Source organism: Amborella trichopoda, chromosome 8 (genome assembly GCF_054954075.1).
Source record: "Amborella trichopoda isolate Santa Cruz 75 chromosome 8, AtrichopodaSantaCruz75HAP2 v2.0, whole genome shotgun sequence".
Classification (NCBI taxonomy): domain Eukaryota; kingdom Viridiplantae; phylum Streptophyta; class Magnoliopsida; order Amborellales; family Amborellaceae; genus Amborella; species Amborella trichopoda.
Genome location: NC_142343.1, coordinates 27,867,504 through 27,882,964, shown reverse-complemented (window position 1 = coordinate 27,882,964; position 15,461 = coordinate 27,867,504). Strand labels below are relative to the sequence as shown.

Genomic DNA, 15,461 nt, shown 5'->3' with positions numbered 1-15,461 from the left:
CGTAGACTCACAGGATGGAAAGGTCGCTTCTCTCTTCGGGAGGAAGGTTAACACTGATCAAAGCAACTCGGGCTAACATCCCGGTCTACCAAATGTCCATCTTCCACATGTCTGTGGCAGTCAGTTCCAGAATCGAACAATAAATGAGAAGGTTTTTCTGGTGTGGAGATGGAACCAATAACAAATTCCACTTACTTGCTTGGGATAAAAACTTTGCCAGTCCAAGCAAAGGGGAGGGCTGGGGATCAAGAATCTTATAACTCAGAATTTGGCTCTCCTGGGCAAATGGTGTTGGTGCATGACGAACCTCAGGGATCAGTTGTGGATAGACAAACTCAAGCATAAGTACCACCTCTCCAATACATCGTGGTTGCCGAACTGTTGGACAAATCAAAGATCCTTCGGCATTTGGAGGTCGATATGTTTTGCCTTTCATGCTTTCAAATCTAGAATCAGATTCCATCCGAGATCGAGGAACTGCATCCTATTCTGGCAAGACCTGTGGTTAGGCCACACTCCTCTTAGGGACAGATTCCCCGACCTCTACTCTCTAGCCAGAGATCAAGGGGCCACTATAGCGGATGAAATGCTATTGGCAGGGTCCACTCGCTCGTGGAACCCAGTCTTTAGGAGGGCTCTCAACAACTATGAGATAGCGAGCTTCACAATTTTAGCGGCAGAACTTCACTTCACCTTCTTAGCACCCACAGGTCCAGATCGCATCATTTTGGCACCTGCACACTCTGGCCTCTTCACAGTTTCCTCCTTCTATAAAAGCCTTTCTCTACCTCCAATGTTCCCCTTAGCTCCTGATGCTACTGCTGCTCAAGCCTGGGACTCCTTCGCCCCCCTAAAATCAAGATCTTCACGTGGCTGGTTCTTTCTCAAAGAGTCCTCACTGTGGATCAGTTGCAGAGAAGGGGCATCCCGATCCCTAACCGATGTGTCATGTATCTAACAGCTGAGGAAACAAACAACCACCTACTGCTACATTGACCCTTTGCCTTTAACATATGGGGGGCAGTTCTTAAACTCTTCAATGTTCAGTGGGTTTTACCGACAGAGGTAACTTCCATCCTCTCAGCCATTAAACCTTATCATTGGCCTAAGGCGGGGATACTACTTTGGAAATCCTCGGTGGCAGCCACCTTATGGGCCCTATGGATCGAGCAAAACAATAGAACAATCCGGGGGGAATACTCCCCTTGAACCAAAGTTTTTGACAAGCTCAAGTTCTCAATTATCTTCTGAGCTACCAATCGCCGCTATTACAAAGGAATTCCAGCCTCGATGTTCAGCCAGGATTGGCGCAATGTCCTCCAAGTCCATCAAGTGCGTCTGCCCAGGACCACAAAGTGGAAACCCCCACCACTGGGACAACTCAAACTGAATTTTGATGGATGCTCCATTGGGAACCCCAGTCCATCAGGAGAAGGAGCCATCCTTAGGGACCACCTCAACTCTACACCGGCCACTGTCTCCAAATTTATTGGCCACGCCAGCTCCATGGAAGCTAAAGCTCTAGCACTGTTGGAAGGCTTAAAGTTCATAGACCCCCTCCACTTACATTCTCTAGTGGTGGAGGGAGACTCCAAGAACACCATTTATTGCGCTCAAAGACTTTCTTTCTCTCCCCCCCTTGGTTCCTGGCACACTTGTTTGATGAGATTGATCACCTCTGCAGGAATATGTCCGTCGTGTGGATGCATACATGGAGGGACAGAAACTAGGACGTTGATACGCTCACCAAAGATGCAACAGAGATGGCAGACAACTGGTAATTTTTTGGGTTTTTTACTTTTTTGGACAGTCCTATTCTAGTTCTTTGGATCGACCTATTTTATTTGGTTGCTATGTTCCATTGTAACCACCTAAAGAAGGGCTTGATTCTACTCTTTCGTTCTAATTTCCCTTGAGCATCCTCCTCTGTGGATTGCCAAGGCCTTTTGTACTCTTTCTTTTCATCTATTAAAGGTTAACAGTATCAAAAATATATATATGTAATCATGACCAAGAAGAATGGAACATGTGACGTGTGGCGGATGGAAAGTAAAGGCTACCACCACGCCAAGCAAGCACATATGTACAATGGGAGTGAATAAATAATTATATACTAGTTGTTAATTGGAGCCTTGTTTGATTGGAAAAACACCTTAGCAGATAACATTTTTTTGCAAATAAATGTTCAACGATTTTATGCTATCATTATTTTAAATTTAAATTTATTTTGTATATTTTGAAATGTTAACTAGTGTGAATTGAGCTTGGTTCATTCCAGGAAGATATCAATAGTTGTACTAACTCAATTATCAAAAATATTGACAAATATTAGTAAAATATTATTAGTATTACTAATAAGTTCTAAAAGCATCATTCTGAAAATAAAAAATAGTAGTATTTTTTATCTTTTTTGCATAAAATAAAGTTATGTTTTCAGTTTGGAGTTATTGGATATAATGAGACGAAGGAGAGTTAACATAGCTTGCCTACAGGAAACTAAGTGAACAGGGGGAAACATTAAGAAAATTGATGGATATATAAACTTTGGTATATAAGGAAGGATTATAATAGAAATGACATGGGCCTAATAATAGACAATGATTTAGAGGATAAGGTAGTTAATGTCAAGAGAATAGGTGATAGACTCCTATTAATTTAACTTGTATTAGGGGAGAAGATAATTAATGCGCCACAGGTAGGACTAGAGGATAGAAGTAAGAAACAATTTTGGAAGGACATGGATGGGCTAGTCAAAAGAAATACCAAATGGAGAGAGTTTTTTAGCAGGGGACCTAAATGGCTATGTAAGAAAAGAAACTAGAGGATATGAAAGGGTACATGGCGGATATCGTTTTGGGGAACAAAGAACATGGGTGAGGCTATTTTGGATATTTTTTATGGCTTACGACCTAACAATAGAAAACACCTAGTTTAAAAAGAGAGATGAACACCTGATAATTTATAAAAGTGGACCCTTTAAAAGTCAGATAGACTTCTTTCTAGTTAAGAAGGTAGATTGTCCATCATGTAAAGACTATAAGGTTATTCCAAGAGAGAGTCTGACCACTCAACATAAGCTCTTGGTGGTTATCCAAGAAAAGGAGTAAAAATTGGAAGAAAAACAGTACAATTAATAGTTGTCTAAGACCTAGGTGGTGGAATTTAAATATAGAGAACATAGATTTATTTAGGAATAAATTGGTAAAAGAAAGAAAATGAAATTTTGAGCATGAAGCCAATGCGGAATGAGATGGCTGCTTATATTAAGAAAGTCCCAAAAGAAGTTTCAAGAAAATCTAGAGGGAAAAGAATTTTTGATAAGGAAACTTGATGGTGGAGTGAGGAGGTTTAAAAGCCTATTAGCAAAAAAAGATCATGTTATAAAGCTTGGCAATGTAATAAGAATGACCCAAACTTAGAAGAATATAAAAATCCAAAGAAAAATGCCAGGAAAATGGTAGGCAAGGCTAAACTTAAGGCATATGATAATTTATATAATAAACTAGGGATAAAAGAAGGTGAAAAAGATGTCTTCAAACTAGCAAAAACGAGAGGGGAAGTGTTGGGATCTAGAACATATTAAATATATTACGAGCAGTGTTTAAAAAAGCGCTAGGCGGGTCCTAGGTGGCCTGGGGGGTCCAGGTCGCCCAGCGCCTAGGCGGGCGCCCAGGCAGGCGCCCAAGCAAGCGCCCAGAACCTGGGCGGCCCAGTCGAATCCAAAAAGGATGCCCAGTCAAAGATGCTTCTAAGGACTCAAAATCTTCTAAAAACCTCCCAATAGATTTATAAAACATCAAAACTTAAATCTAATATCAATGGGTGATGTTTTGATCGATTTTTGTCAACTTTAAAGAAAGAAAAAAATTTCGCCCCTGGGCAGGGCGCTCGCCTAGGCGAGTTCTGTAACGCCTAGGCGGGGCACAGGCCCTGGGTGGCCGCCCTAAGCTAGGCGTTGGGCCCCCGCTTAGGCAGGTTTCGTATCGCCTAGGCGGCCGCCCAGATTGGCCGCCTAGGCCTGAGCGATGCGCCCAGGCCTTCTGGACCGCCAAAGCGCTAGGCGGTCCGCTTTTTGAATCACTTATTACGAGTGAGGATCAAAAAGTCCTGGTGAAGGATGACGAGGTCAATGAAAGGTGAAGAATTTATTTCCAAAAATAGTTAAATGATGAGCACTATGGGATCCTAATGTTAAGAGGAACCTTTAACATAAATGAGGGGGATGGTCATAGATACATTTGCAGGACTAGGACGTCTAAAATAAAAGAAGCTTTGAGAAAGATGAAGATAGGAGAGGCTTTAGGACTATATGGTATCTTGATAGAGGTTTGGAAGTGCATAGGAGAATTTGGCATGTACTGCCTGACCAAGTTGTTCAACGAGGTAATGAGAACAAAGAAAATGCCAAACAAATAGAGAAAAGTATTATGGTACCTATTTATAAGAACAAATGAGACATACAAAATTGTACGAACTATTGAGTAGTCAAACGTATGAACTACACTATGAGGTTGTGGATGAGAGTGATCGAGCAACGACTAAGGCATAAAACAAGTGTTTTAGAAAATCAGTTCGATTTTATGCCAAGGAGGTCAACAATTGAGGTTATTTTCTTACTCAAGCAACTAATTGAGAAGTTTAAAGAGAAGGGAAAAAAACTCCACATGGTCCTTATTGATTTAGAGAAAGCATATGCTAGGGTACCTAGAGATCTAATTTGGTGAGTGTTGGAAAAGAAAAGAATCATCACAGGTTATATTGACATGGTGAGAGAAATCTACAAGGAAGCAATAACTTGTAAAGAGACAAGTGAATTTTCAGCGACAGTAGTCCTACATTAGGGGTTAGCAGTTAGACCATATCTTTTTGTTTTAGCTATGGACGAGTTAACTCGGCACCTACAAGATGAGGCAACGTGGTGCATTTTGTTCATAGTTTTGATAGATGAGACTAGGGGTGGCGTCTTTGCAAAGTTAGAACATTTGTAGGGATGCTCTAAAATCACTTGTCTCTCCACGAGTGAATTTTCAGTGACAGTAAGCCTACATTAAGTGTCAGCATTTAGCCCATATCTCTTTGTTTTGGCTATGGAAGAGTTAACTTGGCACTTACACGATGAGGCATCGTGGTTCATGTTGTTCATAATTTTAATAGATAAAGACTAGGGGTGGCTTCAACACAAAGTTAGAACTTTTGGAGGGATGCTCTAAAATCAAAAGGTTTTAAAATTGTCGAACTAAGATAGAATATAATGAATGCAAGTCTAGTAATAATAGGAGCAGAAACAAGGAAGTAATTAAAATTGATGGCCAAGAAAATAAAAGAGATTATTTTCGATATCTTGGATCAATAGTCCAGGAGAATGAAGATTGGGAAAGATGTTGCCCATAGAATTAGACTAGGTGGGAGAAGTGAAGATGTGCATATGGAGTTTTATGTGATCGTCGCATACCACTAAAACTGAAGGTGAAGTTCTATAGGACAGTTGTAAGACCAATCATGCTTTATGGGAAAGAATGTTAGGTGGTCAAGAAACAAGATATCTATGGGATGAGTGTAGCCGAGATGAGGATGTTGAGATTTATAAGTGGCAAGACACGAAAAGATAGAATCCGAAATGAATACATTCAAGAGAATTTCGGTGTGGCTTCAATAGGTAATAAAATGAGAGCAAGTAGACTTAGATGGACTGGTCATGTGCAGCGTAGACCTAATACAACACCGGTTAGGATATGCAATTTGGTTGTAAAGGGCTCTAAAAGAATAAGGGGATGGCCCAAAAGGACATGGATGGAAGTAGTGAGAAAAGAAATAGTGACATATGGTCTTATTGACGGTATCGCCCTTGATAGAGCAGAATGGTGGAACAAGATTCATGTATCTGATCCCAAATAGTTGGGATAAGACTTAGATGATGATGATATGTATGTGTGTGTGTGTGTGTGTATATATATCATACAGACGTGGTCAAGGTCGAACGGAGTTTTTTGGGAGATGTACTAAACACAAGACATGTATCCGTGTCCATGTAAAATTGCCAACAACATCAGGGAATATATGGCACTTGTTCATAAGATCCACAAGAACCCCCAAAAACATTTTTTGATAATCGTAACAAAGAGCATAAAGGAAACAATATGGGCTACAGCTTTCATCCGAGGATGACCTCTTCATGCATCTTTACACACATGACTTGTGTTTAGAAAACAAAGCCTCTAATCATGCCGACGACAATGTCACATGTTAATTATGTTTTGACTTGTGAATACATAACCATATTGAATTTGCATGATTTCAAAAAGAAAAAGATGGAGCAGCAAATTGATGTCAAGAACATTAAAAAGAAATCAAATATTTCAAAACCAACTCCAGCAGCAATCAAGACAATGAGTACTCGCTAAAACTTTAAAACAAGTAAACACAAACCTGATTAACAAATGTTCGCTGGAAAGGGCTCTTATCAGCATTTAACTGCACGGAGATAGCCAAACAATTATCTTATCAACCAAAGCCTCACAGTTTATTATAATCTAAATCAGTAGAGATATAATTAGAAACCTAAAAGGAAAATTACGTAGCACCAGATATTCAAGTCAAAACTTGAAGTTGGTTATGATGACAAGGTCGAATAAAATCTGAATCTCAACGGTGTTGGGTAAGTTACTAATAGAAACATGCAAGTAGGAGTGACCCGAATACAACCATAAGAAATTCAGTAACAGAGAAAATTATTCAGAGTATAACTAGTCAGCGACTATTTTACAACCAAACTAACATATCGATATCATAAGTTATTTTGGTTTAGCAGACTTTGTGCTTTTCATAGATTCTAACTGCTTTTGTGGAATTATGGCTTATCTAATTAGCTAATTTCTCTCATTCCAATGCTTGGTTACAAAAGAATGATCTCCAGTTTATTTTATGCAGGGAATCAGCTCTTGTTATCGCTTCATCTAAGATTAAGAAAAATTTATCACCGCCCTCATTTCAGAAATTAACTATTGCATTTGCTTCTTGGGTCCATCAGTAAATCCCCTTCATAATATCCTTGGATAATACATTGTAATACCAATCAGCCCATGTGCAAGGACACATCTCATCTCTTCTTCAAATATCCAATCCCATAAAGGTTAGAAGACAGTTATCACCTTTAACAGTAACCCTGATCAGATATCAACTATTGGTATCTTACATGTCATCATTTCTTCATATCTCTCACTTACCAGATATGCAGTCTTTTATGTTCCAAATGCATCGATGCATCTGGTGCAAGTTGGAGAACTTGTTCAACATAACCTGTTGATGCTTCACTAAGAATGATTGTAGCCTGCATGATTTTGTAACCGGAAAGTGATCAGGATTCAGAAGGACTCAAAAGGTTGGCCAGTATTATGCCTGTGCCTGAATTATGCTTTTTTATTTACAGCATGTTTACCTGCTCCTTCTGTTTCGGATATGCTTGAATCACACTTTCTCATTTACTGCATGTTTTACCGCTCCCATTATTTCGGAAAGCAGTCAAGCAGATCTCCAGTGGAATTAGTGACATTGTAATCTAGGACAACTGAATACACAATCTTACCTTTCTCAAGTTAAATTGGAGAAGAGACGGTATCATGTTCCTAGGACCAATTAGAAGCCTCAAATCAGTCCCAATGTTTTAAACCTCAGACTTGATTACTCCAAAACAAAACAAAAAAAGAAAAGAAATGAAAAGAAAAGAAAATCGGACTCACTCTGAGAACTGGCCATCGCCTGGGGTGACTTAGCAAGTCCCATGTTGACCCACCGAGTCTTTTCTGAGTCCAATGAAAATAACGGAAAATATCCCCAAAGTTTAAGGAAAATAAAAAAAGGAAAGACATAAAATATTCATGAAAATTACATACATGTATATAAATACGACACGCAATTCCCACATTGACACCTGTAAACAATATTTCTGTTTTACAGATTTTTTTTTTTTGAGTAAAGTTAACAATGTATTGGAAAAGCATCAGGGAACAAGAGTGGGACCCAAGAGCACCCACTGACAAGGTCTCCCAGACAAAAAATAGGTCAGTACACAATGACCTTATACAAAAATATTGGCGCCTGATACAAGCAAAGAACTGAAGAAATCAAAATACAATGCACCCAGGGTGGTCCAGAGCACAGGTCGTGGGCTAGGCTACAGTGAATGAATAGGTGTGGATTCGATTCCTCCTCACAAAGACACAGTGCGCACCTGTTGGGGATTGGGATTCCTTTCCTTTGAAGTTGGTCCACTGTGAGAACTCTTTAGGAGCAAGCAATCCAGTTGAATGCTTGCACTTTACTCGGGGCGATGGTAGACCAGACCTTTGAATGTACCGAGACGGGGTTTGGTGGGAAGTGGGTGGCTGAATTATTTTTTTGTAGTAAGAGGCCACCGAAAGCCTTAAGGGGAGAGGGTCCAAACCAGAGAATCCCTCCTTGATAGAGCTATGAAGTTGGAATGCAGATAATCCGAGAGGGTTAAGAATTGGCCAATTTCCTCCTCTGTTAGATGTCGTCTGAAAGAAGGATTCTAGACTCTGCGGCCCCTAGAAACGACCATTTCCTCCGCGATGGTGGAGGCTTTATTGGAGGCAAGAGAGTAGAGGGAGGAGCAGAGGTCCCTAAGAGGAGTATGGCCTAGCCAAATTCTGACCAGAACTTACTATTGTACCTTCTCTAGGATGGAGGCGGATGAATTGCTTGAACAAAGAAAGGGAGGACGCGAATGACTTCCACGTGAAGCCCTATTCGACGATCTCCTCTCGAGCACCCAAGCATCTTCCAGGATTCTATATTTGTTGCAAAGGACCTGTGCCCAAAGAGAGTTGTTCTGGGCGGCCAATCTCCACCACCATTTCCCTAAGAGAGCTAAGTTATGTTTTCTAAGGATCTAGATCCCCAGCCCTCCTTGAAGTTTAGGAAGGCAGACCTTGTCCCAAGAGATGAGGTGGAATTTAGTTTTCTCGGCTTGCCCTGACCAAAGAAAATTCCTCATCAGTTGGTCAAGATGATTGGCTAGCAAGACAGGCATGTGGAATAAGGACATTAGATAGACCGGAGCGTTTGCTAGGGTAGCTTTTACAAGTGTGGTCCGGCCTGCGAGGGATAGGTACCTCCCTTTCCATCTGCCAGACACCTCTACTTTGTCAATCACATGAGACCACTATCTCTTTTTTGGTTTTCCCAAGCCCAAGGGTAAGCCAAGGTAGATGGTGGGGAGGTCCTCCACTTTACATTCCCAGTTCGGAATTAAAGCTCTGGTTTCAACGTTTGATAGGGCTACCCCCATCATCTTCGATTTGTCTATATTGACTTTGAAGCCCGTAGCTAGCTCAAAACATTTAAGGAAAAGTCTCAAGTTTTCTATTTTGTCTAGTTTAGCATCAAGGAACACTAACGTGTCATCTGCGTACTGTAGGTGAGACACAACTGGGCCTTGAGAACTACATTTGAAACCAGTGAGAAGGCCTTCCGTACAGTCGACTGATGGAGCGACTGAAAACTTCGGCTGCAATAGCAAAGAGGAATGGGGAGAGGGGGGGCCTAGCGAAGGCCCCTCGAGGAAGTGAAAAAACCCTTGGGAGCCCCGTTGATAAGAACTGAGAAGTGAGGATTTGAGTAGCAGCCCCTCATCCACTTCCTCCAAAGGTCCCCAACCCATTCTTGACATGGTTTCATCCAGTATTGACAAGTCAGCAAGGTCGTACGCCTTTTCCCAATCTATCTTGAAGATAAGGCCGGGTTTTTTGGATAGGTGTCTGGAATGCAAACACTCATGAGCCACTAGGGCCCCATCTAGAATTTTCCTATCCTTTATGAACGCAGACTGTGAGGGCGAGATGACGAGGGGGAGGACTTGTTTCAACCTAGATGCCAAAACCTTAGCCAAGATCTTGTAGGAGGAATTGACCAGACTAATTGGACGGAAGTCCGCGAGTTCCTCTGCCCCTTCAATTTTGGGGACAAAAGCGATGAAGGTGGAGTTGATGGCTCTATGGAGGATTCCACGTTGGAAGAATTCATCAAAGTAACTCTTAAAGTCTGCTTTGAAAGTTTCCTAAAACGTCTTGAAAGGGGCTATGGGAAAACCGTCAAGGCCAGGGGCTTTATCTTTGGCCAAGTCAACGATAGCCTCCAAAATCTCAGTATTAGAGAAGGGACGCTCCAGCCATTGTGACCAATGATCCGGAAGGGTTAAGAAATCCAAATTGGCCATTCTAAGTCTGAAACCCGAAGGGGCCGCGTAGAGGTCCTGAAATAAACCAAGGATGGTTGATTCAATTTCCGCAGGTTGGTCTAGGTTGCGATTGCCAACCTAGATAGCATTGTCTCTTCTATGGCAATTGGCTATCCGGTGAAAAAAACAAGTGTTTTCGTCCTCTGCTTTAAGCCAGTTGACTCTAGATCTCTGAAACCAATACAATTCTTCCTTTTTAAGGGTGGAAAAATATTTCGTCTTAGTTTGGATCCAGAGGTTGGATTCGGTAGCTGACAGAGGCCGGGATTCCTCTGTTCGATCCAGGTCATGAATAGTATTCAGCAGGGAGGACTTGATTTGAGAGTAGTTCCCAGGGATAGAATTACTCCAGTTTTTTACAGAGGCTTTCAGAACTTGAATATAACATATAGCCTGCTCTATCCAAAACCAGGAGGGAAAAAGAGTTCCACCATGTTGGAATGAGAGAGGATAGCGAGGCTTCTTCAAGCCAGGCTAATTCGAATCGAAATGGTTTCTGTCCTCTCTGAACAACTTGAGTATCCAGGATGATGGGGCAGTGGTCCGAGGTTGGTTTCGATAGGGCCAGTGCATGCGATCTAGGAAATACGTCTTCTCAATTCAAGGATAGTAGGAATCTATCTAGTTTAGAAAGAGATGGTTGGGAAGAGTGGTCGGACCATGTGAAACGATTGCCTTGAAGGGGAATATCAAGGAGTTCGTTACGATAGATGAAATTCGAGAAGTCCATCATTCCCGAAGAAATGTTGGAGTTGGAATTTCTCTCGTAAGACAATCTTGTGATATTGAAATCCCCTCTCAGACACCAAGCAGAATGGGGAAGGGAAGCTACAAGGTCCAGTTTTGCCCAAAAAAGTGGTCTGAGGGTTGCAGAGTTTACGTTGTAGTCTGCTGAGAATTTCCAGTGAAAACCATCGAAAATTCGAGAAAGGATAATTGTGACTGAGTCCTCCCTGATGAGGGAAGAAAGAAGAAGGTGTTTCGATGGGTTCAAGACTACCCATATTCCACCTAATGGCCCTACCACAGGAAGAGAGGCCCACTGGCAAGGCCTCATGCCCCAGACATAGCGGACTAATTAGAGGGTAGGATCAGGCTGCTTAGTCTCTGTGAGGGCTAAAATGGAGGGTAGGTGTTTTGTTGTCATATCCTTGTCTGCATCCCGTTTGAGTGGCTGTCCCAAGCCTCTTACGTTCCATGTCAGGATTTTCATAGAGCTAATGTGGACGCAGAGGAGGAGGCCAGTCTAAGAGACCTCCTTGGAGAAGAAACCCAAGGGGGAGAAGGGTAGGGGAGAGTCGAGGGGGGCTCTTCTAAAGCAGGTATGTCATAGTTTATCAAGGAGAACAAGTTTAGGACCTCCCTGTGTCCTCTGAAGCTCACCTTCAGTCAGCTCTGAGCATCCGAGAGGATGAATTGGTGTGTCGGGCCTTCGGGCCCGTCGTCTTGAAATCCCATGATTCTGTAAATCTCCTTCATCTTGTTAAGCTCTATGTTGTTCCCATCCCTGTCGACCCCCTTAAAGCAAGCTTCGTCCGAGGGGAGCGAGATGGGAGGGTTTGGTGTTCTAGGAACCTCCCTTGCGGGCGAGGAGGGCAAAGAGAAAGGCTTAGCCAGGTAAAGGTCTGTCGGCAAAGTGGGTAGGGGTTCAAGACAAGAGGAAAGGGTATTTGGGGATATGCAGACAGAAGGATGGGAAGTGGGTGGAGGGATGGAAGCCTCAACTGGAGAGGATGAAGGTGGTGAGATCAGGGCTGGGGTTTGGGAACCCTGAAAATGGGTAGGAAAGGTAGAGGGGTATAAGGTTGAACTTAAGGAGAGAGCAGACCCAAGGTGGTAAAAAGAAAGGTGTGGTGGGTTAGGTAGTGGTGAGGCTGAGGAGGTTCGAAGGATGGGCAAGTCCGGGGGGGTGAGGGGTCAACGTTTGTGGGAACAGGAAGTGGAAGGTTCGAACTCGGGAGATGTGAACCAGGTGGGGGGTGAAAGGAAAGTAAGGGGCCAGAAGGGCACAGATTTGGGCTAGGTCAGGAGGAAAGGGGTCTGCAAAATGGACTGCGACAATGCTGAGGGGGAACTGAGACCACTCCATGGGGTTGTCGGAGGCAGCAAAAAGTGCAGGTGAAGGCGGAGAACAATCTTCCGAGGTGTCTGTCTCAAAGGGTAGGTAGGTCAAGGATGAAACGAGTGCAGATGAAGAGGATAAAGGAGGGGGCAGGAGAGCCAAAGGTTCGAGTTGTTCTAAGGGGGACACCAGCGAATGGAAGGGGTTCGAAGTCCAGGAAGTGGGTTCTCGACGAGGCCCATCTTCAAGTGAGAGGATGTTAGGCGAAGGGGGGTTCTGCAATAGGGCTGAAGGGGAAGAAACGAAAGGGAGAGGCAGAGATGAGAAGGTTGAAAGACAGCCAGGGCCGAAAAGAGAAGGGTCAGGTGAAGGGTGAAGAGGTGTAACAATTCTAAACTTTCAAAAAAGAAAAAAAAAAAAGTCTTTATAGTGTGATGGTCCATATAGGCATTATGGTCCTTAGGGACCATCACTACTTGTATATCTTTTTACCCTTCACTTTTCTTATCTTCTGCCACGTCCTTTAGTGGACGTGGGTTGTAAACATTAGAGGTTTAATGTTACACCTCATGTATGAGGTGGAGGTGTTTTAAAGAAATTAAATAGAACGAAAGGTAAGACATCGCCTAACAACTCCTTTCTCGCTCTCCCTCTTACAAACACAGTGAGCTCCTCTCTCTAGCCAAATTTTTATCGAAAGCTCCCTCTCAAATATTTTAGGTAAGTAACTTCATTATCTTGAAAAATAATCTGTTCTTTATAAAAATGAAATAAAATAATTACTTCTGCTTATTATCATGAATTTTTGGCGCGATAAATTTTATGCGCAAGCGACCTCATTATTTTGAAAAATAATCTTTTTAATAGAATTGTGATATTTTATCTATGATAGAAATTTAAATGCTGCAAATTCTAAGAAATAAATTTATTTTCTTGTCTATTGTTAGAGAATTTTAGATACTGTAAAATTATTATAAATAAATGTGATATTTCTGCTTTTAGTCAAATTGTGAAATTTCTTTCTACCGTTTTTGAATATTTAGACATTGTAAAATTCATGTGCAAATGACTGCCTTATTATTTGAAAACTGATATTTTTGCATTTGATTATAGCATTGTTTGTGAAATATTTATTTGCGAATTGACATCCCATAAATTGTGATAATTCCGTATTCTTGGATTTCTATAAGAGTTTTTCTATACATACTAGATTGGCAATTATGCTAGAATGTCTTTACGAACTGCTACCTTTCTGAATTTGAGCCCAAAATATTTGCCTGGGTATTTTTGAAATGCTATTGAAAGTGACTGTTATTAATGGTTTCAGTAAAATTCATATTAATAATTTCAGTGATATGTTGACTTCATGATATTGCTGCTTTCGAATGTTTAAAGAGATTTAGAAATACTTTAAGTATGTAAGTGGACTCATCCGATTCGCCGATGAGGTATAAGTGAACCTATCTGGTACGCCTGTAGGGATTAAATGGACTCATCCTGTACGCCGGTGAGGTATAAGTGGACCTGCAGGGATTAAGTGGACCTATCTTGGACGCCGATAAGGATTAAGTAGACCCATCAGGACACTTATGGGGTATATAAGTGACCTACTTGGGACGCCAATAGAATAATTTGTGAAATCCTTTGAATTATGCACTGCCGTTAAAATGTTATATGCATTTCAATTATTCGGATTATACTGAATTATGTATTTTTTAAAGTGACACTGTTAATACATTTCTATTAATAGATCTCCTTTTTGAAAATATTGATATCTTTCAACCATGATTATTTTTAAGATTATGATGATCACTTGCTGAGTAGCCAAACTCATCAAACTATGGTAAACTTTTTTTTTAGAATAACTGCCGTTTCATTTTGAGTGCTCGTCAGGATCAACTTTGGAAGATAATGTAGTTGTGCTTAAACTTTCTTTTGTTACTTTGTAAGAATTCGCCATTGTAAATTTGTCCTATCAAGAGATGTATATATGTTTTGATTGTCACATCTCAAGAATATCAATATTATAAATTCTTGGGGGGTGTGGTATCAGAGCAATAGGTTTAAGATTCTTAGGAAATTTAAAAAAAATGTACTTAAAATCACATTTATTACGTGTACAGACCGGGACAAAGTCAAGATCCAGAATAACTGAAGCTGATATAGAAAGAATCGGAGGTGTCGCTTATAGACATGCCTTACCACCCGAATTGGCAAACGTCCATAATGTCTTCCATGTATCATCACTACGAAAATATTAGCCCGACCCATCCCATATCTTGAAATATGAACTTTTACCGATCAGAAATGACCTATCCTTAATTGAGCAGCCAATTTTGATACTGGATAAAAGGGTACAAGTGTTGTGCAACAAGGAGATTCCTTTGGTCCGTATATTATGGCAATACCATTCAAGAGAGGAGTCGACTTGGGAACGAGAAGACGATATCAAAGAAAAATATCCTTATCTTTTTCAGTAATCAGGTACACAAATTTAGAGGACTAAATTTCTTTAAGGGGGGAAGAATATAACAATCCTAAACTTTCAAACAAAAAAAAAAACTCTTTATAGTATGATTGTCCATATAGGCATTATGGTCCTTAGGGACCATCACTACTTGTATATCTTTTTACCCTTCACTTTTATTATCTTCTACCACGTCCTTTAGCACACGTGGGTTGTAAACATTAGAGGTTTACTATTAATGCTACACCTCATGTATGAGGTGGAGGTGTTTTAAAGAAATTAAATAGGACGAAAGGTAAGACGTCGCCTAACAACACCTTTCTCGCTCTCCCTCTTACAAACACAGTGAGCTCCTCTCTCTAGCCAAATTTTTATCGGAAGCTCCCTCTCAAATATTTGAGGTAAGTGACTTCATTATCTTGAAAAATAATCCTTTCTTTGTAAAAATGAAAATAAAATAATTACTTCTGCTTATTACCATGAATTTTAGGCGCGACAAATTTTATGCGCAAGCGACCTCATTATTTTGAAAAATAATCTTTTTAATAGAATTGTGATATTTTATCTATGATAGAAATTTTAAATGCTGTAAATTCTTAGAAATAAATTTATTTTCTTGTCTATTGTTAGAGAATTTTACATACTGTAAAATTATTAGAAATAAATGTGATATTTCT

At 40.8% G+C, this 15,461-nt stretch overlaps 1 protein-coding gene and 1 long non-coding RNA gene across 7 annotated transcripts in view; both read right to left on the bottom strand.

The window, feature by feature from the left end:
- The window catches only part of VHA-A1 (vacuolar proton ATPase A1), a 55,360-nt gene that overhangs the window by 30,976 nt on the left and 8,923 nt on the right, over positions 1-15,461 (bottom strand). For all 6 annotated transcript variants that reach the window (XR_016061406.1, XR_016061407.1, XM_020666510.2 and 3 more), the window contains exon 2: positions 6,427-6,471. Coding sequence is in view for 3 of the 6 variants with exons in the window: in XM_006843186.4 (XP_006843249.1) it covers positions 6,427-6,471 (45 nt within the window). In the remaining 3 variants the exon portion in view is untranslated. The remainder of the gene's footprint in view (positions 1-6,426; positions 6,472-15,461) is intronic.
- Positions 7,224-7,799, bottom strand: LOC110007161 (uncharacterized). Its single transcript, XR_002280732.2, has 4 exons — positions 7,737-7,799; positions 7,583-7,622; positions 7,436-7,481; positions 7,224-7,327 (listed from the first exon to the last, which is right to left on the bottom strand). It is a non-coding gene; the product is annotated as an uncharacterized LOC110007161 (long non-coding RNA).